Genomic DNA, 27358 nt, shown 5'->3' with positions numbered 1-27358 from the left:
TGATCACAAGTCATTGAGTAAAACTTAACCAGCTGATCAACTAAACGATGTAGACTTGTGCAAAGTTCATTGCGGATGAGGTAGTAACTGGAAACCTATTAAATGAAAGTGATGTGTCACGCTCACTCTTCTTATCTTGAGATAGTCAGCTGGAGATAGCAGGAGGAGGATAGCTTTCTTATCTAGGTACAAGGTATCATAATCTCCACAGCAAGATTTCGGTACCTACACAGCTACTGAGTTGGCCGAATGAAAAAAGAAAGGGGAGAAAGAAAAGAAACATAAGTATACCTTCGTTTTGTCAAGTGTTCTCAATGAGCAAACACACATCATTGCTTAGCAGATAGAGTTTGACATTGTCACTCATCTCTCCTTACGTAAGTGATAATAAAGACATGATATCTTGCTTTAGGAAAGGTACTATTGAACTGAGAAAGCGACTCCTTGCAACTGAAATACATTTTATCATTGTGGTTTTTTACATTTAGCTCTTCAGTGGTTGTCAGATTATTTGTCAGGCATAGTTATTAGAATATCATGCTCCAGGCGTTTTTCAAAACTGTTTACCACAAAAGCGAGTAACTTATCACAGAAAAACTTACTGGTACTTTCTTGATTTTCTCCTGTTTTGTTAGTACTTGTCTGTTTATTTGTTGATCTAAGCCCCCCCCCCCCCCCCCCCAGGAAATTCAAAATTCATTTAATAGATGAAGTAATGAGGCATCAAAAACCTTCAAATGTGCTTTGTCCCGTGTTATCAGAATAATCTAACAAATCAAGAGCAAGATTAGTAAAAATGAGTTTAGGTCCGTTCATAATTATTGGCCCTAATCAAACCCGTTTTTGGCCCTAAAAATACGGTCCAATGAGCGTGTGGCCACAAACGGACCTCATTTAATTTTACTGAAGAGAAGGATTTTTACAGGCTCAAAAGATACAGAGCTGGAATTTCATTCCATGTAGAGTCCTCTGCGGGGAATTTCTAATGATAACTACCTTCCACTTATTTCTACAGTCATTTACATCTATCCGAGGGCGTCATTTCTGGCAAATCTTGGGGAGGGGAGGTGGCAAAATTCTTCCAAGGAGCATAACTTCTGAAAATGCCATAAAATGCTCGAGCATCGGGGAGGCATTATGATGGGCTTAACAACAGCTTGTTTTGAAAATAAAAACGTAGGACTGCGTAAAAGTTGCATATTAGCATCACTTTGAAGCTTACCGAGGGGTTTCGTTTTAGAAAAATGTTTTTTCCTTCATGTATTTCACGCTGATTCGATCATTCTTTTTAACCCTTTGTTGCATGACCTAATCGTTGATTTTGGAGAGAAAATCTACATTGTACAGTATTTTTCGACAATAGAGTCAATTGGAATCGATTTAAGTAAAGGAGATTAGACTTATAATGTTCCCCAAAAATCATTTCTTGCTTTGATTTAATTTAATACTCCAGCATAGAAATAAAGCTATAAACCATATGTTGCTTTCATGCAATGCTATGAAATAAAGGGTTAAGCATAGTAGAGATCGTCTAGAACACTCATTTTTCAAGTCTGAACTCGGCATTTGGTATTTAAGGTGTCCTTATTAGTTTCTAGATCAGAGTAATTTTTGTGCCCTCCATATGCTCCTAGATACACGATGGTGACTCGTATTTTGACAATCTTATCAATTTTTTAGATGACTCGGCAAATTTCCAGTAAATCAGCTTCCCTTTATTAAGAGCCATGTTTATAACAAATGAAGAAAAAATATTAACTCTTTTGGATGTGGGAGGTTTCCCTAATTAATAAACTCATAGTTGCACTGAATCGCTTGATTTGGTCAGAATCTCTCCGATTTTTGTTATTTTTTGCCCAACTCGACAAGCTTGTAATAAATTGGAGGACATTAAGAGCGCATAGATAATACATATTTTGCTAGGGGATATGGCTGTCCCTGTCTATAGCAAGAGCGAGAGTACGATTTTTATCGACTTTTCAGCAATTTTCTCATATTTTATTGAGTTACATGGCAAGCAAATAAAAATTGGGCCTTCAATTTTCAGAGACTCTCTAAATAATATGTTAAGGGGGTGTAAGAATTTACCGACAGACGTTTTTGTGCCTCCGAGGAGTCCCTAGAGCGCTCAATAAACGCGATTGAAGCAACAGGAAGATCAATTAGCATACTATTCCTATCGAATTTTTTCAGCAGTTTTCTCGTGCCTCAAAGTTGTTGCTTCAAAGGTTGTACAAAACTCGACTCCGAAAATATCATTTTGGGTACAATGGGTATGGATAAAAGGAAGAGAGCCAAAAACTCAGACTGTTACAAAAGGATTCTGTTTGAAAATGAAGTCTGTATTTAGAAACTGTCTGTAATTATCTGTAATTGTAATTTTTTTACAATAGATGGCAGCTAAATATTGAGATTTTCTTTGGGCAAGATTAGATAGTGTGGTTTGTAAGAAATAATTTTATAAAGTAATTTGGGTTATTTTTAGTTCTTATTTCAATTTATCAGATCGTGTGGATGTAGCAGTTAGCAAAGATTTCAGAAATTTAGGTTTTATTAAATGAGTAAAAGGCGAATCATCATTATTATGCATCTTCATTGCATACTGGTTCTTCCACATTTACCGTTGGCATCTGTTGCATGGACTCTAGGGTGTTTCTTATTTTTTAAATTTTCGAATTCGAAGGAGGTCCTGGTCCTAAAAGTTGATGTGTAGATACATTAGAAGTCTCGTACAGGGAAAAAAATTTAAAACAATTTTTACCCGGTGCTCAAACGACTTAAGTGACACAGGTTGAAATTTGAGATTTTTCGATAAATTAACACTGTTTTCCCGTGGAAAACGCCGAGTTACGGCCCTAAAGTGCGAAAATTTCGTCCGTTTCGTCGTATCTGCAACACAAAAGCCGCAAAACACCCGAGAAAGGCGCGCGCAACGAGAGACACTGGGAGCAAAATGGGCGCGCAGCGCCACGCCGTAGCGCAACGCGCGCGCATCCTCTGCGCTGCCTAAGCGACATGCCGCACGCACGCACCAAGCTTACGCGGGCCCGAAAGTTTCCGTCCGCTGCAATGTATCATTACGAATTTACCTAGACACACTTTAACATTAAAAAACAGTTGAAATGAATAAATACATCAAAAAGACAAATTTTCTTTGTAAAATATTTTTTTTTTTTTTCTTTATTCAAAAGATAGAGAACTACAAAGTATTAACTCTATTTCTTATAACTAAGAACTAAGAACTACTTTACAATAATGGGTGGGCTGGTGTGCCACCGGCCCTAGCTGAGTTACAATACGTTCAGGGACTGTACATAAGGATTAATGTGGTTGTTGCAATGTGTATATACAATTAATTAAAATATAGATATTTGTAGAGAATATTTGGATCTTAATTATTATGCCCCCCTACCCCGCTATAAAACAATAGGAGAGATATCAATAGAGATGGTTAGATTTGGGTGCATAGTAATGCACAAGTGACAGTCGAGTCAGACACAATCAATACTAGCAATAAAAGACATTAAGATTAGAGTTGCTAAATATTGGCTATATGTAAGAAAATCAATTTCAACAAATTTAACAGTTCAAAGTTAATAAACTAAATCAAATAATCCTTAGTTTACTTAAAGGCTTAGAGCCTTAAAATGGTTGACAGACTATTTTCATTATTTTTGTATGGTTTTATTGACTTTGGCTTTGACTTGTAAGAGATCATGAAAATGCAGCTCTTGTTTATATCGGGAGTTGGCAATACATGTACTGATTCCTTTGTAAAACTTCGCGTGAATTAGGATGGTTTTACTGGTTTTCTCTGAAACAAACCCTAAAACTAAAAAAAGACTCTCAAAGTTAAGGCCGTGTAGAAAAAGATATCCCCGCTTTCCTGAGAGTCCACCTTCGTAATAAGCTAAATTTTCTATGCTAAGATATGGAGCAAATTGACAGCTTAAGTTCGCAATCACATATCTCAATTCCGGTGTCTGAATATCTCAATTTCGAAGTTATTTTTTAAAGGAGAACAAACTGACACCATTCCTTGAAGTTTATGCAGACTTTTCTTCTCACATAGAAAAAAATCACGGCAGTTTTAAAGAATTGCCAGTGAGTAGTTTTCCGTTTAAAAAATAAAGTACCTAGGTATGACAGGAGGGCTGCAACGTCGCAAACCGAGTCGTGTGATTGCCGACTCTTACTGTCGAAATGAATCAGCAGGATTGCGGTCAAAACTGAAAACACGTGTTTTTAGTTTTGAAAACCCCAACGAAGTGGCTACCCTGTCAATTTATATTATTCGCTCTTTGCATGGAGAGTTTGACTTGATACAGAGGTGGACTCTCAGGCTAGCATGGTCCCCTCCATTACAGCATCAACTTTCAGAGCTTTTTTCAGTTTTGGAATTTGTCTCGGAGGAAACTGATAAAACCATCGTGTTTCTCGCGGAATTGTGCGTAATAATCTATATATTTAATATCCTAAGGCTTTTTATGTCAGAACTTAAATCACTAACTCCTAACACATGCAAGATCTCCATTACCTGCCGATGTTACCTATCCTCCTGTTGTGCGTGGACATCACTTTAATTTTGCGCTCAGCATGGTCACTTTATCAACTTTTATGATTTAACTACTTTTTTTACCTCAAGATACTCGGAAGTAAGTAGCCATGGGGCTGGGCAAGAGTCTAGAAATGAAAATGGCAAATCCATGATATTGAAAAAAAGGCTAGAATGTTGGTTGGGGAGAAGCCTGGACTTACCGGGCATTCTTCAGCGTAGGTACACATTGAGGAGGACGTATGTCATATTGGGGCCCGGAAAAATGACCCAGAGGTAATCGCAGACCTCAAGAAGTTTCGCAGCTTTAACAAGAGTACTTACAACAGCTAGTGTTGTGCTCCGTAATTTATCCAGCCACGCATGGTACCTCTGTACTTCTGTAGTAAAAATTTGGTTCCCTTTGCATTATTTGATGATGGACTTACATCGAACACAAAGAGAGTCTTTGTTCACGACATGAGACACAATGTAGAGTTGCCGAATCCACCTGTCCGCCAGAACGTACAATTTAACTAATGTCTAGGGTCACATTTGAAGACAATTATTTTCATGATCTCTTACAAGTCAAAGCCAAAGTCAATAAAACCATACAAAAATAATGAAAATAGTCTGTCAACCATTTTAAGGCTCTAAGCCTTCAAGTAAACTGTGGATTATTTGATTTAGTTTATTAACTTTCGACTGTTTTATTTGTTGAAATTGATTTTCCTACATATAGCCAATATTTTACAAAGAAAATTTGTCTTTTTGATGTATTTATACATTTCAACTGTTTTTTAATGTTAAAGTGTGTCTAGGTAAATTCGTAATGATACATTGCAGCGGACGGGAACTTTCGGGCCCGCGTAAGCTTAGTGCGTGCGTGCGGCATGTCGCTTATAGGCAGTGCAGAGGGCGCGCGCGCGTTGCGCTACGGCGCGGCGCTGCGCGCCCATTTTGCTCCCAGTGTCTCTCGTTGCGCGCGCCTTTCTCGGGTGTTTTGCGGCTTTTGTGTTGCAGATACGACGAAACGGACGAAATTTTCGCACTTTCAGGCCGTAACTCGGCGTTTCCCATGGGAAAACAGTGTTATTTTATCTAAAAATCTCAAATTTCAACCTGTGTCACTTAAGTCGTTTGAGCACCCGGTAAAAATTGTTTTAAATTTTTTTCCTTGTACGAGGCTTCTGATGTATCCACACATTAACTTTTAGGACCAGCACCTCCTTCGAATTCGAAAATTTAAAAAATAAGAAACACCCTAATGGACTTCTTATTCTTTGAATAATGTCTTTACACTGGAGTCACCTCAGCATTTGCTTTTTGTATTTGAAATAGGATCACCTACATTCATTTGCGACTGTGATAACAGTGAAATTTCTACCGATCTATCTGTTTCTTCTGTCATGACTATTTTCAACTATTTTGACTTGGTGCTTCACTTCAGGTTTGTGAACAGGCTATTCTTCTCTCCTGAGTTGCTAGAACTGTAAAAGGTTAGTGATGTTGGTTATTCTTTACAAGATGGTGGGCGATTCTTAGAAAGCCTCTTTAGAGCCAACTTCCTTTTTTCTCTCCTATTTGCAGCCTGGTTAGGTACTAGAATGACCTTCCTCCAGAGCTGCAAGACTGTTTCGCTTTGGTTCAATTTAAGGCAAAGGGGTGGACTTTGTGTGCTAATGCATAGTTATTTTGTTTTCCTATTTTGTTGTAATGCCATACTTTAATTTGTTGTTTTGTGGTATTGTATTATTGTAATTTTTTGTAGTTTCAAATTCTTAATCTCTTGTAAATGGGGTTTTTAGCCTATTAATTGTTTTATAAATATCTAAATAGTATTTACAAGTGTATACGATAATGAAATATCATGATTTGGAGATAATGAGAACAGACATCTTTATGTAACATCTTGGAAAAAGAAATTAGGTGAAAATAGTCTTGCATATCATTTAATTAAAAAGATTTAAATATACATAGATCGATACAATCATTTTCAATTTTGTGTCACATATCTCAAAATGAAGCATTTACATGAATTAAATTAAGTTACATTCAAGTTAAAGGTAACCCTTGAGTCTGTCATGAGAAGTAACAGATTTGGATTACTGCAAGCCTTCGTAAAGTGTGCTCACATGAGCCCGCGGCAAAAATCACACGCACCTAAATTCAATGCGTTAAAAATCCTGTCTTTCCTAAATCTTGCGATGAGGAAGTGGGCAACGGTGCAGGAAACTTAGGGTCAGTGAGAAAAGATAATAACTTGTGATGAATAAGATCTGGAGTTCACTAATATAAACGAACTTTAAGTAGTTGCTGTCCGGCTGTACAGAAACTTATTCAAACATTCCAGAAAGAAAATAAAAGACCCAAAAACAAATAGCAGACTTTGTGGTTGGGAGGCTCATTTCCATTAACCACAGGAAGTACGAAAAATCTCGTACCGATAAAATTTGAGCCAATTTTTTTTTTTACAAAAATTCCATGTGTTGACAAGCAGCTGAAACTCAATATGATCTGACAAGAAGTAAAACTATGTTTTTTAATCAGGATTTTTACATTACAGAATTTAGGCTGGAGGATTATTTTCACTCGGTATTTTGATGGTAATTCTCTTGGCAAAAGCGAAGTTAAAGTCTCGAGATGAGAGGTGTCAATGTATGTTTTCAAGATCACTGATGGATTGCTACTATAGTAGATTCCTTGCTTTCTATGCTTTAATCAAGTCTGTAAAAAAAAAAACGATAATAGCGTCGATAGGAGATGTTATCTGGAGCATATTTTCGTTAAGACAGATGTAATCCTTCATTAGCTGGCTGAAAAAAAATTATTATAAAATAATAATTTATCTACAAAGTTCGTAAAGTATCTACCATTGTTCGTTTTAAAAGAGTAAAATTCAAAGCTGCATTTGCATCAGATTCAAGAATGCGACATAGACACTGTTCCTTTCCAGTTCAGATTCTTTTACTTGTTTGTCACCACACTTAAATTACTACAATAATACTTGATCTGTGCAATTGGGACAGGAAATAGTTTGGAAGGATTAGTGGATTCTGCAAGTTTGCAGCTTTGTTTCCTGGTTCCTAAAAATCTAGTAAATCTAGGTTTTACTGCACTCATTTAGTAAAGCCAGTATCAGACGATCAAAGTAAAGCTTTCAAAGTGGCGCATACACGTGATACTCATCTTCCACCAGCCGCATCGATGCGCCACTTTGAGAGCTCTACTTTGATCGCCTGATACCGGCTTAGCTCATTAAGAAACAGTCTTCATTTACAGAGAGTTTAACCGCATTCACTTCAATATATGAGGACTTATAAGTAACAACAGCAGTCGCTGACAACTGCCATTATAAGGGAAAATGCTTTTTTCGAATTCTGGAGCCCTCAAAAATGCCTTTGCAAAGTTTCAGACTTCCAGCCCAATTTTACTGCAAGCTATGAACTGAAAACCATGTTATTTGTAAGAGCAGCGGATATGAGAATCCACTGTGCTCCCCAGCCAGCGCAGCAGGACACCGTGGAGATTCGAAAGCACTTGCGATATAACTGCTCTCGCAAAGGCCATGGGCTGCAGCTGACACTCAATGATACATATCGGGACCATCTGAGAATTACAGATTTTTAACTGATTTCAAAATTTGTTCCTTATTTTTGTTGTAAAAGTTACAAACTGTTTAGTTTTTTGTTCAATTTTATTAAATGACTCAGCATTGATTAATTTTGGTTCATTTCAATCGTTTTACCAGCCTTACTCTTCCTGAAAACTTAATGGACCACTAGACAAGGTACGAATTTAAGCAATCTGATACATGTACCTATCTTAACCAGAATTTCACGTAGAACTCGATTCGCACTACGCAAATTACTGAAACCAACTCCTAACATGGATATGAACGATTTTATTTCACATTGGTTACGAGGAATTTGAACTGCCCGCTCACAAGAAACTCAAAGCTCTAAGTAAGTCAAATCGCGCACTACAAAGGTTTCAGCAAGCTCCTTAATCGAACAATGTTCATTTCCCACCATGTGTTGTTCCAACTATAAGCTATTTGTAATAGCTGAGCCAAAGCGTCTAGATTGAAGTTGCCAGATTTTTATATCGCAGAAACTGTCATGATAAAGTTTAGTGCGCAATGTGAGTCACATAGAGCATTGAGTTTTCATGAGCGGGTAGTTTGAATTCACGCATCAAGAATCATTAGATATCTTCGTAAGGAGTTGATATCGGTAACTTTCGTTGTGCCCATCGTGTTTTACGTGAAATTTTGGTTAAGAAACATGTATCAGATTGCTTAAATTGGTACCTTGTCTAGTGGTCCATTTCATGCGGGAGAAAATGTTCTCAGTAAAAATAGCGGAAATCACATTTTTTTCAGATCATTGTTACTCCATCAATTTTTCACTTACATAAGTCGTAAAACGCGTGTTCCTTACAGGAAGAGTTGCCCTTTATGAAAATCTTTCTAAGAATCCTCTCAGTTCTACGGGCAGTAAAGTGCAAAGCTTCAAAAACTTCAAACGCAATTTTCTCACAATGTGAAAACTTGACATCCACTATTGTTACATATAAGTCCTCATATGATCAAACTTCAATTAATTTATTTTATGAATGACATGATTTACAATAAAAAAAGAGGGCAAAATGATGGTTTAGTTCAGACATTTTTACTTCACTCCGAAACTTTATTGTGATCCTGATGGTGAGCAGAAAAGAAAAAAAAATAATTAAACTTCATGAGAAGTCCTTCCACTTAACCATGAGGAATATGCAAAATTACTTAGGTCGAACGTTCCAAGGGCAGCTTGTTCCTGAGATAAAAATTTGTCAAAGGGTGTGAAAAGAGTCCCATACCAATTTTATTTTATTTTTTTGTCCTTTTTTTTAAACATCACATTTTCTTTTAGGGGAGAAGGGAGTGCTCTGATTAATCCTCCTTACTGAGTTATATTGCTCATCATCCTTTAGGCTTATGTCAACATTTTAAAGGAATTAAGGAGACAGAAATTTTTCTGCACATAAGTGTAGCAAATATAATAAAGTACAATACCTTGCATACGATGTTGCATGGTGCGCCACGTGCAGCAGCCCGCGGCGTCCCACCAAGGTACTTGGTACAAGGTACTACTTGCGAGCTGGCATACCTGTATGTGAGCAATTCGTAACTCAACAGTTGAAAGTGAAGCAAAACGGCCAACATTATTTCTCAAAAAATTCGAAACTTATTGGTTTCACCTTAGAGTAGTAAACATGCTTTTACACTCGTGTAATTATTTTGAATTTAAATCATATTTGGCACTTGTCCCAGGCTCAGGACTGATCTGAGAGGTCCCAAATTGGTGTGAGGCCATTTTTGGCCTTCAACAGCTTTTAGTCATAGGGAGAAGTTGGCCCTCGAAAGTTCGACCAAAAAGATCGGTCCAAGAAGAATGAGTTCAATGTCATTCTTTTCGGGTGTCGCAAAAAAGGAATGATTATCAAACACAGTATCGTCTTAACCTCTACCTGTGCTTGGGTAACTGATGTCTTGATTGTGTAAAATAATTCAGATTTTGTGACCAACAGGACCTATCCATCAGGTCTGGGCCTGCCTACAAAGTTGATCTTGTAGATGCCAGGGGCCGTAGAAACATATCGATCTATTAATGATTGCAGAATCCATTGTATCTGCATCTGATATACCAAGGTCTTACTGTAAAAACAGCAAAGATTCTTAGAGCAGTTTACCTGTTAGAAAGTACTGACATTTCTGCTTCGATTTTCCCTGTGGAAACTTGTAAGATTCAAAATTAGCAGCGAATTTTGATCGGAGCGGAAGTTCTGGTTGACCTTCAAGGATACTACCTGTTACACTTGTTACCAATATTTCTTGAAGCAAGGTCTGTAGGAGTGGTTTCCTTTAGCAGATCATTACAAAATTGGTAGGGAAATTAAATTACCATTAATTATAAGGTGACAGACTTTGTGAAGCGACCTTTAACCATGGTCACAGTCAATCAGACTCCCAACCATGGTCACAAACATGGTCACAGTCAATCAGACTCATACTGTTTGAAATGTCTGATATCTATGGATTTCGGGCAGCTCCATGAGGCCTAAGATGGCTGAGTCAATGAGAAACAGTTCTGCAGATATTCATACTTTCAAATGATTCTAAAATTTCTTCTTCCTTTAAATACTTACTTGCGTCCGTAAACCTTGGCAACTCTCAACTGAGCTCATCTAGCTCAATTTGATAAATAAATAAATAAATACATAAATACTTTTCTTTTATATTACTCACCCAAACATTCAATTAGCTGCTTCACAAGCGTCGACCCAATCGTTGTAAACATCAATCGGCTCAGACAGAAAATTTATTGTGGTTTGAAAGTCTTCCATGCAAACTCTACAGGTTATTTTGGCTGAATTCCGAGCTTTGTCCCTGAAATTAGGACGGGTATGGTTAATAATGAGGATCTAAGTAAATAAAAGAACTGAAAATAATTTTTTTTCTTCTTTTTTTCTTCTTTTTTAATGTCTTTCTTGGGTCACATCATACTCCTATGGTACTTCCTCTTTTCCTCATCACTGAGAAGTATTGAAACTAAAGCTAAAAATTTGACTGTGGCCATTTTGATCACAGCAGCATCATCATCATCATCGGACCATTATCCTTCTTGAAAAGGTTAAGTACAGTAAAAAATGGTGGTAAATTGCAAGAGAAAGACATGGATAAAATAACAAACAAAAACCCTGAAGAAAAAAAACAAATAGCAAAATGGGTTTTAATAAAAAATGGGTCACTGGACAAAGTACGAATTACAGCACTATACTGTAAATTATCTCTTTAAAAATTTACAAGGGAAACCAATCACAGAGAAAGTGGTCTGAAAATTGATTCCTGAACAAGAAGAGCGACGCCAAAAACGACCGTTTTTTGGCACAATTTGGGTCAGTGGGGATTTTTCTGAAACCGGGCCCAAACGATACCTTATGATACCCTGAGACTCTGATAAAAATTTTAGCTTGAGTATACGCACGGTTTTTGAGGAAATGGGTTTTTTTGGGGCAAAGTTGCCAAATCGCCATCATTCTGGACAGCATTTTTACAGCAAAAAGACGGGAAAAAAGGACGAAAAAGTTACACCTTTCAAAGGTGACCTTTGACGGGTTTTGGCTGTAAATGTTCTTATTGGGCCCCTGTGCTTATAGCTGTGTTCAGTTTCAAAACTTTGGGTCGTACGGTGGTCCAAAATGGGGAGAGATCGTGGACAACTCAGGATTCTTTGTCAAATTTTTTAAAAATGGAAGTAAAATTGTCGGTTTAATACAGTTTTCATGGCTATCAATGTTCTTAACGGTCCTCAATGCATTAAATTGTGTTCAGCTTAACAAATGTTCATCGTGCAGTGGTCCAAAATGGGTGAATTAGTGGATAAATTAAGATCCCTTGTCAACCTTTTTAAAAATGAAGTAAAACTGTTGGTCCCCTACAGAGTTCAGATTCCCGAAAGACTCATGTACTTAATTTCTTTTAATTGTTACAGTATGTCAGACCGTATTGTTTATAGAACTTTGTTATAGATTAGATTTTGTAGCATTATATGCTTCTACATTGCATTACAAATAATGGGTAAGCTTCTTTACCAAGTCTTGGCACTCTTGACACTGATCTTTGAAGAAGTTTTTTGTTCATTTTACCTCAGTTTTAGGTAGGTATTAAATATGTTTTTAAAGGAATAGAGGCCACAAAACTCAAAAAAAAAAAATTATGTTTTTCTTCATTTCTTTTATTTTTTTTATTTTTTCTGTTTTTCTGATTTTTTTTTTTGTTTTCTGATTTTTTAATTTTTATTTGTTTTTGTTTTAGACTTTTTCAATTTTTTTTGTTTTCTCGTTTTTTAAATTTGTTTTTGTTTTCTTTTTTTTTAAATTCTGTTTTAAACTGCTTAAATCTTTTTTAATTTTTTTTCCATTTTTCCTTATTTTCTTATTTTTTTTTAAAGTTCTGAAGGTTTGCATATTTTATTGAAATAATGGTACATAATCTAATCTATAACAAAGTTCCATAAACAATACGGTCTGACACACAGAAACAATTAAAAAAAAATTAAATACATGAGTCTTTCCGGAATCTGAACTCTGCAGGGGACCAACAGCTTTACTTCATTTTTAAAAAGGTTGACAAGGGATCTTAATTTATCCACTAATTCGCCTATTTTGGACCACTGCACGATGAACATTTGTGAAGCTGAACACAATTTAATGCATTGAGGACCGTTAAGAACATTGATAGCCATGAAAACTGTATTAAACCGACAATTTTACTTCCATTTTTAAAAAATTTGACAAAGAATCCTGAGTTGTCCACGATCTCTCCCCATTTTGGACCACCGTACGACCCAAAGTTTTGAAACTGAACACAGCTATAAGCACAGGGGCCCAATAAGAACATTTACAGCCAAAACCCGTCAAAGGTCACCTTTGAAAGGTGTAACTTTTTCGTCCTTTTTTCCCGTCTTTTTGCTGTAAAAATGCTGTCCAGAATGATGGCGATTTGGCAACTTTGCCCCAAAAAAAACCCATTTCCTCAAAAACCGTGCGTATACTCAAGCTAAAATTTTTATCAGAGTCTCAGGGTATCATAAGGTATCGTTTGGGCCCGGTTTCAGAAAAATCCCCGCTGACCCAAATTAAGCCATTCTTGGCGTCGCTCTTTAGAGTGATTCGTCACGCTCAAGTAACGTGGGTCGAACTGGCATGCAAAATTATCGCATCGAGTAGGTAAAAAATCTCGGCAGATTTTGAATTTTGAGCGAAAAAAAAGGACAACAGCCTAGGGTGGGGCTCATTTCCGTCATGTAGGAAAATCGACGAGGTCCTGGTGGCAATCGGTTCTATGTATGAAAATAATGGGCTGTATAAAATTTGAGTCAATTTGAAGCTTTTTTAGGTGATGCTCCAAGGGATCAGAACTACGTAGTCCAGGAGCACATGTAGTCCCGTGGGACCGTTAATGATACAAGTTGGCGAGATGGCTTGATCTCTTCGTCTTGATGTCCTCATCTCTTCGTCTTGATGTCCTGAAACAGAATTTCGATGCTGCCAGGCTCAATTTTTCCCGGAACATCCTTAAATTCAAGATGGCGCCCAAAATGGCCGCCACGGGGGTGAAGTGGGTGAAAGTGACTCCCATGGTCGACATGTATGTCGATTCCTATGTATTTTTGGTCGAAAATTTCGAATATATGCTTAAAAATGTACTCCGACTTCTTAAGGACCCTTAAATCCAAGATGGCGGCCAAATTTCCCCTCCAGAAAGTCAAACGGCCTCGTGTGCTCCTATACGGCATGTGAGGTATCTTTCATACCATTTTTTGGGCCGTAAAATCGAAAAATGATGTTAAATAATCCTTTGCGATTCATATAAGGCCTCAAATTACAAGATGGCGGTCAAAATTGCTGAAATTTTGCAACCAAAATTGCTGAAATTTTGCAACCAAAAATTCTATAATAGCTTCTCATATCATGTGATGTATCGAACCCCATAGATTTCTGGTCGTAGAATCCAAATCTTGAATTCAAAATTCACCCCGGCCCCTTGGGAAGTCCAAAATCCAAGTTGGCCGCCGAAATTATCCCTTACAGGATCATATTGTCAGCCTTGACCTTAGAATAGCAAGATATGTATCCATTTACAGGTTTATAGGTCGTAGAATTCATAAATGAGGGTTAAAGTAACCTCCCTTTTACAATTTGCGACATTTAAGTTTTAAGAATTGCGGCTAAAAGGCGTGAAGCGTGTGGATTTAAGAAATATTTCAATTTTAAACGTTCAAAAAATTAATTACAACTGCTAACGTCATCGTTTATTCTAATGAATAAGCCCTGATTTGCAATTCACTTATTTGTAGAAAACATGTGTCAATAGTTCCAAACTTGATTTAATCCTGTGAAACAGCGATTTATCAGCTCCGCCCTTAAAATGTAATTTTTTCGACCGTTTTCCCTAGAATCACGAAAAAAGAGAAAAAACCCTAAAAACGTGACCCGAAATGTGTAAAAAGGTGGTGTAAAATCCACGACTTTTGGGTTTTTGGGGGGTTAGTCAAGGAGAAATCCGAAAAAAAGAGGGTTAACCCGGAACAAATTGCTTAACAAACTTTTCCTACGTAAACTTCTTCAGTGGGTCCTATTGAACAACATACCAAAAGTTTACCACGGTTCGCTCCCGGAACAACCCCCCAAATTGCCTAAATTTCAAAATGGCGGCCATAATAAGGCCTCTGGGAGTTCGATTTTTTTAAAAATACGCATACAGTGTCATGTGAGGTGTCAATTCCTATGTAATTTAGGTCGTAGATTTCAAATATGAAGTAAAAAAAGTCCCTTGATCAAAAGGGGGTACCCCAAATCCAAGATGGCAGCCAATTTGGAAAGTCAAGTTTTTAAAAGTGGATTTTTAAAAAGTTCGCGTGATAAGGCAAGTGAGGTATCATTTCTTATGTAATTTTGGTCGTAGATTTCATTTATGAAGTCATAAAAGCCCTCAAGTCAAAGGGATTGCTCCAAATGCAAAGATGGCGGCCAGCTTTGAAAGGCAGGAGGGTGAATTTTTGAAATGTTTACGTGACATCCCTAGTAAAATAGAATCAACCTGACGTTTCATAAACTACCCTGAGTCAGACTAATTCAGGCTGATATCAATCTGACTCAGGGTAGTTTATGAAACATACCCTGACGTCAGGTTGATTCTATTTTACTAGGGATGTCACGTAAACATTTCAAAAATTCACCCTCCTGCCTTTCAAAGCTGGCCGCCATCTTTGCATTTGGAGCAATCCCTTTGACTTGAGGGCTTTTATGACTTCATAAATGAAATCTACGACCAAAATTACATAAGAAATGATACCTCACTTGCCTTATCACGCGAACTTTTTAAAAATCCACTTTTAAAAACTTGACTTTCCAAATTGGCTGCCATCTTGGATTTGGGGTACCCCCTTTTGATCAAGGGACTTTTTTTACTTCATATTTGAAATCTACGACCTAAATTACATAGGAATTGACACCTCACATGACACTGTATGCGTATTTTTAAAAAAATCGAACTCCCAGAGGCCTTATTATGGCCGCCATTTTGAAATTTAGGCAATTTGGGGGGGTGTTCCGGGAGCGAACCGTGGTAAACTTTTGGTATGTTGTTCAATAGGACCCACTGAAGAAGTTTACGTAGGAAAAGTTTGTTAAGCAATTTGTTCCGGGTTAACCCTCTTTTTTTCGGATTTCTCCTTGACTAACCCCCCAAAAACCCAAAAGTCGTGGATTTAAGGATATGAATTTTGGGCAATATGCACGAATAGCTATCTACTGGCACTTGATTGACTCAAAATGTATAGGATATGCATTTACGAACTACAAAAACAGCCTAACTTGACTTTTTCAGCGCCTTGACCCGAAATTCCCGCCAAAAAAGCGAAAAATCGCATTTTCTCAAAAACGGCCCCATCACAGATTTCGCGGTTTGTTGTTCCTCAATCAGTAGGCCTTCTAGTTGACATTTCCGCAAAAAAATCGCGGGTGGTATGTTGACCGCATTAAAATTGTTTAAAACGCACCGTGGCAGTACATAACTGAAGGGGAAGAGCGTTCAGCTCAGGCTATTAGCATCAGAATATGAAGTAGAGGCCATCAGGCCCAGAGATATATAATTTTGGGTCTTGTTATGGACCTCGTCAGTAGATCACACTCGTCAGTGAAATCAAAAGCCAAAAAGTTCAAAAATTTTCAATCAGAGTCAAAAATTTTGAGGTCCAATGAGTACTAGTACGAAACTTGCCGTCTTGTGATACAAAACTTATACTTCGAACTTGAGCTTTGATGCCGTCTTGGATTTTGCGAGATTTTCAGTTGGATTCACATGACGAGTGTGATCTACTGATGAGGTACAAAAAGACCCAAAATTATAGATCTCTCGACGTTACCTTACCTTAATATTCCATTGCAAACTGCCTGAGCTGAACTCTCTCCCCCCTCAGTTTTGTACGGATAGTCATTGGAGTTCACAATAGTTGACTCTGATCGAAAATTTTTGAACTTCTTGGTAACACTTGGTAAACTTTTCTTGGTAACAGTTAATTAGCAATATTCGCGTTACCAAGAATATCTTACATTTCAACGAATAGCTAGGTGCTACAAAATGCAGTTGATTGTTTAGTGTTAGTGCTCTTGTTTATGAATTACAAGTATATTACAAAGGATAAGTTGCGAGGCATCCTGAAAGGATCCTCTTCTAGTATTCTCCTTAAAACTATTTTCCTTCCAATGCCCATTGAAAAGACTGAACCAAGAGAAAAACAAAAAAAGCCCTAATTTCTTATCAGAAACCTGTGCTTGCTTCGTTTTTTTCCAAAAATGAACACCTTCGATGTGTGTATCTTGTCGCTTTATGAACCTTTTCTCCTTTGGTTACTTTGTCTGTAAATAAAACCTCATTTTTATTTCTGCCAAAAAAAAAAAAAGACAATCCTATCTCGTTTAGTGTCATCTTCCTAAAGCCACATAATCCTTTATTCATTATGATTTGTCATCTTGCCCATTATTTATACTGAAGGGGGGGGGGGGTTCTGAATAGTTTGAAAGGTTGATTTAACCTTCATTTATGAATTCTACGACCCGATAAACCTGTAACTGGATACATATCTTGCTATTCTAAGGTCAAAGCTGACTATATGATCCTGTAAGAGATAATTTCGGTTGCCATCTTGGATTTTGGACTTCCCAGGGGGCCGGGGTGAATTTTGAATTCAAGATTTGGATTCTACAACCAGAAATCTATGGGGTTCGATACGTCACATGATATGAGAAGCTATTATAGAATTTTTGGTTCAATAATTTCAGCAATTTTGGCCGTCATCTTGTAGTTTGAGGCTTTAAATGAATCGCAAAGGATTATTTAACATCATTTTTCGATTTTACGGCCCAAAAAATGGTATGAAAGATACCTCACATGCCGTATAGGAGCACACGAGGCCGTTTGACTTTCTGGAGGGGAAATTTGGCCGCCATCTTGGATTTAAGGGTGTTAAGAAGTCGGAGTACATTTTTAAGCATACATTCGAAATTTTCGACCAAAAATACATAGGAATCGACATACATGTCGACCATGGGAGTCACTTTCACCCACTTCACCCCCGTGGCGGCCATTTTGGGCGCCATCTTGAATTTAAGGGTGTTCCGGGAAAAATTGAGCCTGGCAGCATCAAAATTCTGTTTCAGGACATCAAGACGAAGAGATCAAGCCATCTCGCCAACTTGTATCATTGACGGTCCCACGGGACCCCAAAGATGAACAAGTGCTCCCGGACTGACGGGCAAAATTAAACTGGTTTAAATGGGCGGAAGAACGCCTGATCTGCGAAAATGCGTTTTCTTGGATCTAAAATGCAGAGAAAAGAAAACAGAAAAGTGTTAGGAAAAAATCTCGCATTCGATACAGCTATCGATTTCTATATCGAATGCAAGCTTTTTTTCCTAACACTATTCTGCTTTCATTTCTCTGAATTATTTTTTGGGTTTAGAATGATTCCTTAGGCTTACGCGCAGATGCTGTCGTCCTTTGATTCGCTACGAATTCAAAATTTGCCGAGATTTTTTGCGATATCGCATGCCAGTTCGACCACGTCACTAAAGCTTGACGAGCCACCGTAAGTGTTAATGATTAAAATTGCTCGGTAGGCAAAGATGAAAAAGGGCCCTTTCTAGTCCTTTGGTTTACAACACTGCCAATCTGTTTGAAAAAATCGACCAAAGGCAAATTTTCGCGAGTGGGTTGAGTCGAAGATATCCACTTAGGTACTACCAACCTCCGTTACAGAGAAGCAAAATTCCCTCTGGTCGACGGTGCGCTTGCGTTAGGTTTTCATGCTGACACCAATGACGACCACATCTAAAATTCTCGACCCTCCTCCCAAGGTAATTTGAAAAGTGGATGGATGCAAATAAGTTGACCAAAATTCATCAAGCAGCTAATGTCGGAAACACACGCTGAATTTTTTGGTGGATGAATATCGAAGTCAACAGTCATCGCTCAACAGATGAAATTTCGCTAATTCGAGTAATTTTAGTCCAGATTTGCATCAAATCTATTCGAATAGTTCAGACAAATCCAACATTATCCGATGGTCGCTGAGCTTCGTTGCCGAATTTTGCGGGACACGCGCAATATTCAGGCATCAGGCTGATGACTTCCACATTCACACATCTTCAGTAAGAGATTCCGGCTTGAATTTAGTTCTTGACTGCATCAGAGCGTTTTCCTCCTTTGGTTTGCAACCCTGCCGATCTGATTGAGAGAGTCGACCAAACCCACTCACGAAAATTCGCCTTGAGTCTGGGTCTCTACAGACTCAACTCGCGCGACCATTTGATCCGTGAAACCCATGCGCTCCTATACAGAGTTGGAAAGAAACTGAAAATATCAGCTTTTGAATTTAATACTGAAGAAAGCGGCAAAGTCGACAAATTCCTGTCAAAGCGGGTCTCAACTGGTAGTATACTAATTTTCAACCTCTAGTTACTTAAGGAAGACAAGGTACTTGTCAAATAGAGCATTATCATGATTAGTTTCCCCATATCCTACATCAGGCTTGTATCTACCTACTGTCTGGGAAGGGAACCCTTGCCGAAAAATCAATTGACAGTTGAACTAGGCGACGGAACAACCCTTCCAAAGAGGAGGGTGCTGGTGGCAGGGTCCGCAAACCGAGCGCAGGAAGTCAAATCAGGCTCTTTATGAACCAGTGAAACGCGAAGAACTGGAACGAATGTTTTGTCTAATTGTAAGTCCTAGTTGAAACCTAACAGGCAGAAATAGCACCAGTTGAAAATTAGCCCGTTAACAGCCTCTCAACCAGTAATTATGAATTGATAAAACACACCAACCTCTCGTTGAACCTTAACAGACAGACAGCTACCAGTTGAATGATTTGACAGGAATCGCCTCATTTTCGCCAAAATCATCGATTGGGCGGTATTGTTCCTTAGCCCTTAATGAACCTTCTACTTCAGCTCACACCGATTGGTTTTGGATCAGACCTTATGCAGTGGCCCATTCTTCCATTTTTAAGTGAAAACTAAAATTTGAAGCCTTCTGCTTGTTGATGAAAGAATTTTGTAATTGATAAGTTTCCTGAAAAGCTGTCTTACATTTTAACTTCACACGATTTTTCATGATTGCAAAAGGGGCAATTAAATAGAATATCTAGTGGCTCAATTGCTTTCCTTTTCGGCGGTGGTTTCCGTTTACTTTTGCGCCTTCCCATTTCAACGTTTCACAAAAAACCGATTCTGTAAAAGCAAAGAGGGTACAATTTGAAGTTAGAAAACTAAATTCACTTTCAAGACACTTCCAACACTTTCTTGGCCCGTGCGATGGGCGCCGCCGGGATGAACAGATTATAAAATAAATTTTTACTTTAAAGAATATTTCTCCCTAATGATGCTTTGCTTTCAGTAATCAGTTTACCGACAGTGTAAGTCAGCAAACACATAACTCAATTTGCGACGTCGCAGACTTCCTGTCATACCTTATTTTTTAAAGGGAAAACTGCTCAACGGCAATTCTTTAAAACTGCCGTGGTTTTTCTTCTCTGTTCGAAGAAAATTTTGCATAAGCTTCAAGGAGTGATGTCAATTTGTTCTCCTTTAAAAAAATAACAAAGAGGCGGAGATTTTCAGACACCGCAAACGAGATATGTGATTGCCGACTTACACCGTTGATATACATTTTCTCCCCCGGACATATTTTGCTTTTCATAAAATCATTATATTAATTTTTTTCTCTGAATACACTTGTTTATCTTAAATGTATTGACCTCTCTTCCCTCTTTCCCTTTCTCTGTATTTTTTGCAAAAATATTTATAAAAATTCCATTTATATTTTCTCGTGACTCCTGGCCATGTTGCCAGAGTGTGGTGTAATTCAGAACAAGTATTCTTGTGAGATGGGTAATGACGGCCCGGGCTCATTGTAATCAGTACCAACTATACCTTCTAAGCAGAACGTTTCTAGAGGGTTCGAATAATTGGAGTATCATGTACTACATATGGTATGCCGACTAAGGTGCTTTTTTACATTTTACCTTGGCAACTATTGTACAACGTCCCTTTCACAGCCTAAATTGACTATTTCTTGCTGTAAAAGGTGGAGAATGAAACATACAAAGTCGGCGAGTATTACTGTGACAATCTTCCACTTTGACGGGCTGAATAAAAACCCTAAGGCAAAACCCCTTTGCTTGTTGTATGCTCTCCACAGGGATGATACCCATTTAAACCCTCTTTGATAAAGAAATGAATACCTATTGGTTATCATTGGCAAGTTTTGAAAGACTGAACGCTTTCTTATCGAAGTTTCAGTTTTCTTCAAATTTTGTGGGATGATCACTTTCCAAACGACGAAAACTGCTCCTTTAAGATTGTGCCTACGTAACATTCAAAAACGTTCTGCTTGGAAGGAAAAGTTAATAGGTAGGTGCTTCCTATTGTAATGCGTCTGCTCCTTTACCACTTATCTCACAAAAATATTCATTCTGTATCACATCATACTGTGGCAACATGGCGGCAAGTCGCCAAAATATATGAATAGAATTTTCACAAATATTTTTGCAGCAAATATAATACAAAACAAGAGAATATATTAAAAGAAAAACAAATACATTCAGAGAAAAAAATATATGTATAATGAGACCAAGAAAATATATTAGGGAACAAATATTTTTTAAAGAGGAATAATCTTTTTACCCAGATGGTAGCCTGTACCGTGCAATATATCATGAGCTACGGGAAAATTCCAAGAAGTGAGAGAAGAAGAAATAGGGAGGAGATGACAAAACTTTCGCCAGAGCATACATGGCAAAAAACAAAAATAATCAATGTACTCTTTGGCTACACAAAACAAGGAGAAAACAAGCCAACTCTGTATTGAGTAGAGTCCCTTTATACCCAGAGTTAAGACAACTCACTTTTGGTTGGGCCAGGGTTGGGCTGAAAGTGGCCTAAAAAAAAAATCCAATTCTGATTGGTTCTCGCTCATGAAGGCCGAAACGAGTGCACCAAGATGGCGGTACCTCGAGTGTGAACAAGAATAATGAAAATATTACCTAATTGTGGATTGTCAAGAGTAAATTGTTATTTCCATCGGTCCAAAATGAAATAGATTAAGAAATTATTCACAAACCAATCTCATTTTCTTTTTAATTGATCAATTTGTTGATGTTGTTGTTTTTATGTGACAGACATCGCAGGATTCCCGATCCTTATTCCTATCCCTCAATATCGTTCGATAAATAATCGATCGAAAAATGAAAACGTGAATCGATCGACATGAATCGATCGACAGTTAATTTAAAAACACCCGTATCGATTCGATCGACATGAATGGATTGAAAAGTGAAAACGTGAATCGATCGACAAAATTCGATCAAGGGTTTGTCGATAGACTCACGAATTTGTCGATCCATTCACGGGATTGGCGATTCATTCACGGGTTTGGCGATCCATTCACGGGTTTGTCGATCCATTCACGGCTTTCGTCGATCGGATCGATTCACAGGTTAGTCGATCGATTCACGGCTTTTGTCGATCGATTCACGGGTTTGTCGATCGACTCACGGGTTTGTCGATCGATTAACGGATTTAGCGATCGACTCACGGCTTTTGTTGATCGACTAACGGGTTTGTGGATCCATTCACGGGTTTGTCGATCGACTCACGGGTTTGTCGATCGATTCACGGGTTTGTCGATCGCTTCACGGTTGTCGATCGAATCGGTGTCGATCGATTCACGTTTTCATTTTTCGATCCATTCATGTCGACCGAATCGATACGGGTGTTTTTAAATTAACTGTCGATGGATTCACGTTTTCATTTTTCGATAGATTCATGTCGATCGAATCGACACCGGTTTTTTAACAATTTGTCGATCGAATCGGTGTCGATCGAATCGGTGTCGATCGATTCATGTTTTCATTTTTCGATCGAATCCATACCCTCCCTCTTCATCAACTGTTTTAGTTACTCTCTGTATATAGGATTTTATTTTATTATTTATTTTCTTGCAATACTGCTGCTTTTCATCTCTATGATTGAAAAAAGAAAAGAAACCCTCTGGAGGAAAAAAAAAACGCCAATGCCTCCGACCAACTATAACAGAATTTTTCAAGTTGCATGATTTAAATCAGAGTATGGCCAATAACAAATAAGATATCGACGATGAAACTACCAGACCATGTATCTCGTTTGCCATGTTTAAAAACATCTGTTCCCATTTCCTCTTGGTGAGAGAGAGCAAATCCAATTCATTCCTTGAAGTTTTCAGAGTTTTCATCAAACAGAGAAGAAAAATCTCCGAATTCGTCAAAACTTGACCTTGAGAGGTTTTCTATGTAAGGAATAAAGTATGATAGGAAGTCTACAACATTGCAAATCAAGATACGTGGTCTGGTAGTTTCACCATCAATCAGGGCCGGATTTACCTATGGTGCATCGGTGCAGCTGCACAGGGCGCCAGATTTTGAGGGGCGCCAAATTTTGGGTTTTTTTTTTCCAAACTCTGAAAAATTACATCAGGGAACTATTGATTTATTGCGTTCCATCTTTTAAATGACCTGACCCCAGACTTTAAGGGTCAAACTTTCTCTTAGTTTCGTAGATAACAGTAACAGGAACGGGTACCTGGTTTTGGTTTCTGCCCCAGAATCATTCACTCACTCGAGAAAATTCGTATTTAGTTAGAGTTAGCACGTGGTAACCAAAGAAGACCGTCGGGTTGGGAAATGCGCGGGCGGGGGGGGGGGGGGGGCGTGCGAGGGGGGCGCCTCGAAAATTTCTGCACAGGGCGCCAAAAACGTAAATCCGGCCCTGCCATCAATATGCATTAGGGAGGAGAAAGAGAGGATTTTGTCCTATAGACCGTATACCTATTAATATCAACAATTTTGCTCAGTGAAATTTGCTACGTTTACATTTGAAATATCCAGGGTACGGAAACGTTGAGGGACATGCAGCATTGCTGCATTCCATGCTATATCTTCGGATTTTCTTTCAATATTGTGGCATTTTGCCATGTTGATGATTGCAAAATTTCCTGGACACTGGTAGTGCCGACATTTTCTTTAAGTGGAAGTATAGGTTGCAAAATCTTAAGAACAACACAAATTATGTTGTGCGCATATGCATTACACACTTTAGTTATCTTCTGGACAAAGTTAGGAATACAAAACAAACGTGAAAGTACATAATCGGACTAAAGGTAACTTTTCTAGGGTTTTGGCTACCTCAAACCGTACCTTGCGTACGTATAAAAGCGTACCTTGTACCCAAATTAAGGAAAGCCCTTTTTTCTCTAGTAAACCTTAGAAGATTTATTCCTAGGGACGCACTCAGGGAAGTTTATTTTGCCTTATTTCAGTCTCTCTTAGGATACGGCATTGGGGTTTGGGGGGGAGCGTGTGCAGCTGTTCTAGAGCCTCTTCTTCGCTTGCGGAGGCAGGCCATCAAGGTTGTTCTTAAGCTTCCGAAGAGATATCCCTCCGAGGAGCTTTTTAATCTCCTTGGTGTAATGTCTCTGCATAGGCTCTATGAGCAGGATCTATTTCGGTTGCTCCCGTTCTTCCTTAAAGACTCAGCTCCTGAAGAGGAGTCATTTTATAATTTTAGGGGGAGGGATCCTTTGAATTAGTTTTACCTTTTGGCAGGATAGATACAATTAGGAGAAATAAAGGATATCCTTTTTTTAAATTTTTTAATGAGTTAAATGTTTTGGAGAGAGCCCTCTATTTCAATAAATTCTGTTCCTTTTCCTTTTAATTTTAGTTATTCATTCATACTTTGTTTTTCCTCTGCATCTGCAATTTCACTTTTTAGAGAGAATATTCACTAAGCTCATCACTTTTTTCAATGCCTTGGAGAGAGCCCTCTACTCCAATTAATTCTGTTTACTTTCCTCTTCATTTAACAATTAATTAACAATTATTTAAGTTACCACTTGTTATAGTTATTCACTCATACTTTGTTTTTCTTCTGCATCTACAATTTCACTTTTTTTTTTTTTTTTTTTTTTTTTTTTTTTTTTTTTTTTTTTTTTTTTGTGAAGTTTTCTCTTTCTATTGGGCCTTAAAAATATTATTTTTTTGTTCTGTCAGGCTATGCCAACCATTGTTTAGTTATTTTCTTGTTGTTTATCTTATTTGGTTTAGTAACATATGCCACACAAGCTCACTTTTGGCATATGGAGCTGTTTTGTTTTACTTGTGTAAATTTAAATTTTTGAAATAAATAAATCTTAAAATCTTGAAAAGCGGAAAAAGTGAGGATGATTGACGTGGAATGATTTGATAAAGGCTCTAAGAAGAGCAAAGATCACTGATTTTGAGTTTAATCAATTAATGCAATTGAAAGATGGAAGTTCTGATTTGTAGAGTTTGATCAACTAACTCATCAATTTTAAACCACTTGTTAAACTGCATGATGTAAATTTAGGTATCTTGTAGTTTGAGGGTAAAGAACAAAAATATGATCGATGCTGTAGAGAAGACAGGATGCAATAAATAGGGATACTTACATCTTTTCTGATTTGACAGGTTAAAGAAATTATCAAAATTCAAACTTATGAGACTGGAATTAATAATAGACACCAATTCAAGCAAAACTGGATAGACAAAATTACTTAAAAGATTATTCCAGACTGCAGGCAGCACGTCAACAGTCTGATGTTTGTGCGGAGAGAAGGTTTTTGAAGAAACTCCTTGGCCGCTTTTCAGAGGCACAGCTCTTTCATTAGGTGGGTCACAAGTCACAATTTGATAGATCCTCAGATTTTGTGGATTAGACTGATCTAAGTATAAAACGTCATGTACAGCAATACATCCAGATGTTAAAAACTTAGATGTAGGCTACCCCACCCACTCCTCATGGGAAAGTGCACCACAATCGATTTTTAATTGTATGTTGCATTCAATTCCTTTCAAGATGCTGATCAAAAGTCATCATTATGCCAACTTTATATGATGCACCATTTCCGCACAATACACCCGTCATTATTCAATTGATCGGCGATGAAGAGTCAGAAAGATTTCTCATTTCAGCACCAAGCAGGGTGAACGGTTGACTGTGTGTCAACAAGAATATCAGAGAAACTCCAGCACCGAGCAGCAGTCTTATCTCGGATCCCGCACGCCTTTATGCTTGACCATCCAAATTAGTTTTGTGAGGAGCATAAGAACAGGAAAGTCAGAAAAAACATTTTATGTCAAACGGACAAGAGAGGTAGGGAGATAGCCCCTGAGTGGGCAGGAACAGATAAGAAGACAGACATGGGCTACGTTTTTCTTTATTTACATCAGGCTTTTGACCTTTTGACACATCAATGCCGAATAATTGAGTAATTAAGGGCATATTGTGCAATTACAGTGCATTGTAGAAAGTTGGAGCAATGGTGACTTTTGATCAGCATCTTGAGAGGAATTGACTGCAATAAAAACATTAAAAATCGATTGTGGTGCACTTTCCAATAAGGAGTGTGCGGGGCCCTTTACTTGTGAAAAGTAAAGCTCTAGCAGGAAGTCAATTTTACATCTGAAGCAAGCAAGATTCCATCTGATTGAACATGAGTAAGTAACATTACGGAAACTCAGCTACCTCATCTAAGAATAGTGAGATAGAGAATGAAGCTATGTCTGATAAGCTGTGAAAGCAGCAATGCAGTACCTAGATGTGACTAAAAGGAATGATTCGGAAAAATTATAATACAACATGGTGAAACTGACCAAACGTGAACCTGGTTAAATACTTATCGTCAGGAACAAATCTACGAACGTCTATCGGGCTGCAGCATGGGTAAGGACTGTAGCATAGAATAATAAAGCTAACGCCTATAGAAGAGTCACTCGCGTAAGTGGCCGTTGTGACTCTCGCCTGCTGTGTCCAGGTTTGGTTAGGTCCCGTTGCCCTATACTTTTCTGAACCCGCCAGCTCTTTGCAAGGTTGTCAAATGTAATAGTAGGGCCCAGCAAATTGCAGGGTTGCGAAATGTAGTCAGTGGTGCCAACGAAGAGTCTAATGTTTTGTAAGTGTAAAAGTCATCGTCACAGAGTAAAAGAGTTTGAGTATCAAAATTAATGTAACGGAAACGATTTCCACAGCCTCGTCGTGCTCATGCTGGCCAGATGACTGATAAAATCAGATGTGATCAGCTACAGTTAGAGTGTTACAGTTGGCTATTGCCACCATTTTCATTCTGAATGTAAACAATACCCGCCAGCTCCAGCTCAAGAGCTCCAGGTCCCTGTTCTTCTTCTTCGTCATGAAATCTGCGAGAGTGACTCTTCTATAGGCGTAGCCTTATTATTCTATGACTGTAGGCATACCAAATACCAAGGACTGCTACTGCTTGGCCCTTGGCGGCTTTTGTTTACGGAACACCCAACATAACCAAGATCCTGAACACATAGAGTACAATAGAGTCGCAAAGTACTGGATCGCCGATGAAGCCAATCCATGAACAGGCGTTTCCGAGCCGCGTGTGCTCCGAAATTAGTGAACCATTTGTGAACCCAACGGCATTTTGTAACACGGCGGCTTATGGAGAAATCAAGAACTGCTTATGTTTTTTCGACATTTTATAATTCAATCAGCACTAATTTTTGCAAATTTTGCTATTTAAAGGTAGTCAAAGCCATAATGAATCCATTGATGTATATTACTCCTGGATAATATTCATATTGGGATTTAATTTCTGACTTATACCAAGTGTGAACCAACCGGCATTTCTTATCA

General features: G+C 38.0%; 1 protein-coding gene and 1 long non-coding RNA gene across 9 annotated transcripts; one reads left to right on the top strand and one right to left on the bottom strand.

Annotated features, from left to right (window-relative positions):
• The first annotated feature begins 456 nt into the window (after window positions 1–456).
• LOC109040888 (uncharacterized) lies at window positions 457–8082 on the top strand. 2 transcript variants are annotated; one of them, XR_011899320.1, is made up of 3 exons: window positions 457–604; window positions 5876–5984; window positions 7944–8082. It is a non-coding gene; the product is annotated as an uncharacterized lncRNA (long non-coding RNA). The 2 variants fall into 2 exon arrangements; XR_002009892.2 differs by having other exon boundaries at window positions 5876–6033; window positions 7944–8080.
• On the bottom strand, window positions 6471–27103 carry LOC109040887 (transcription elongation factor 1 homolog). 7 transcript variants are annotated; one of them, XR_011899317.1, is made up of 6 exons: window positions 26944–27103; window positions 26399–26432; window positions 19730–19870; window positions 10824–10964; window positions 9591–9684; window positions 6471–7350 (listed from the first exon to the last, which is right to left on the bottom strand). XR_011899317.1 is itself a non-coding variant. In XM_072297220.1 (5 exons), the coding sequence occupies exons 3-4, from the start codon at window positions 19843–19845 to the stop codon at window positions 10832–10834; spliced, it is 249 nt and encodes an 82-aa protein (XP_072153321.1). In that variant the 5' UTR covers window positions 19846–19870; window positions 26350–26432; window positions 26944–27020; the 3' UTR covers window positions 6471–7350; window positions 10824–10831. The 7 variants fall into 7 exon arrangements, 2 of the variants coding, with proteins under 2 accessions (XP_072153321.1, XP_072153322.1); XR_011899315.1 differs by having other exon boundaries at window positions 26350–26432; window positions 26944–27020; XR_011899316.1 differs by having other exon boundaries at window positions 6471–7261; window positions 26350–26432; window positions 26944–27020.
• Between the last annotated feature and the right edge of the window lie 255 nt (window positions 27104–27358).

Source organism: Bemisia tabaci, chromosome 2 (assembly GCF_918797505.1).
Source record: "Bemisia tabaci chromosome 2, PGI_BMITA_v3".
NCBI lineage: Eukaryota > Metazoa > Arthropoda > Insecta > Hemiptera > Aleyrodidae > Bemisia > Bemisia tabaci.
This window is presented reverse-complemented; position numbering and strand designations above follow the sequence as displayed.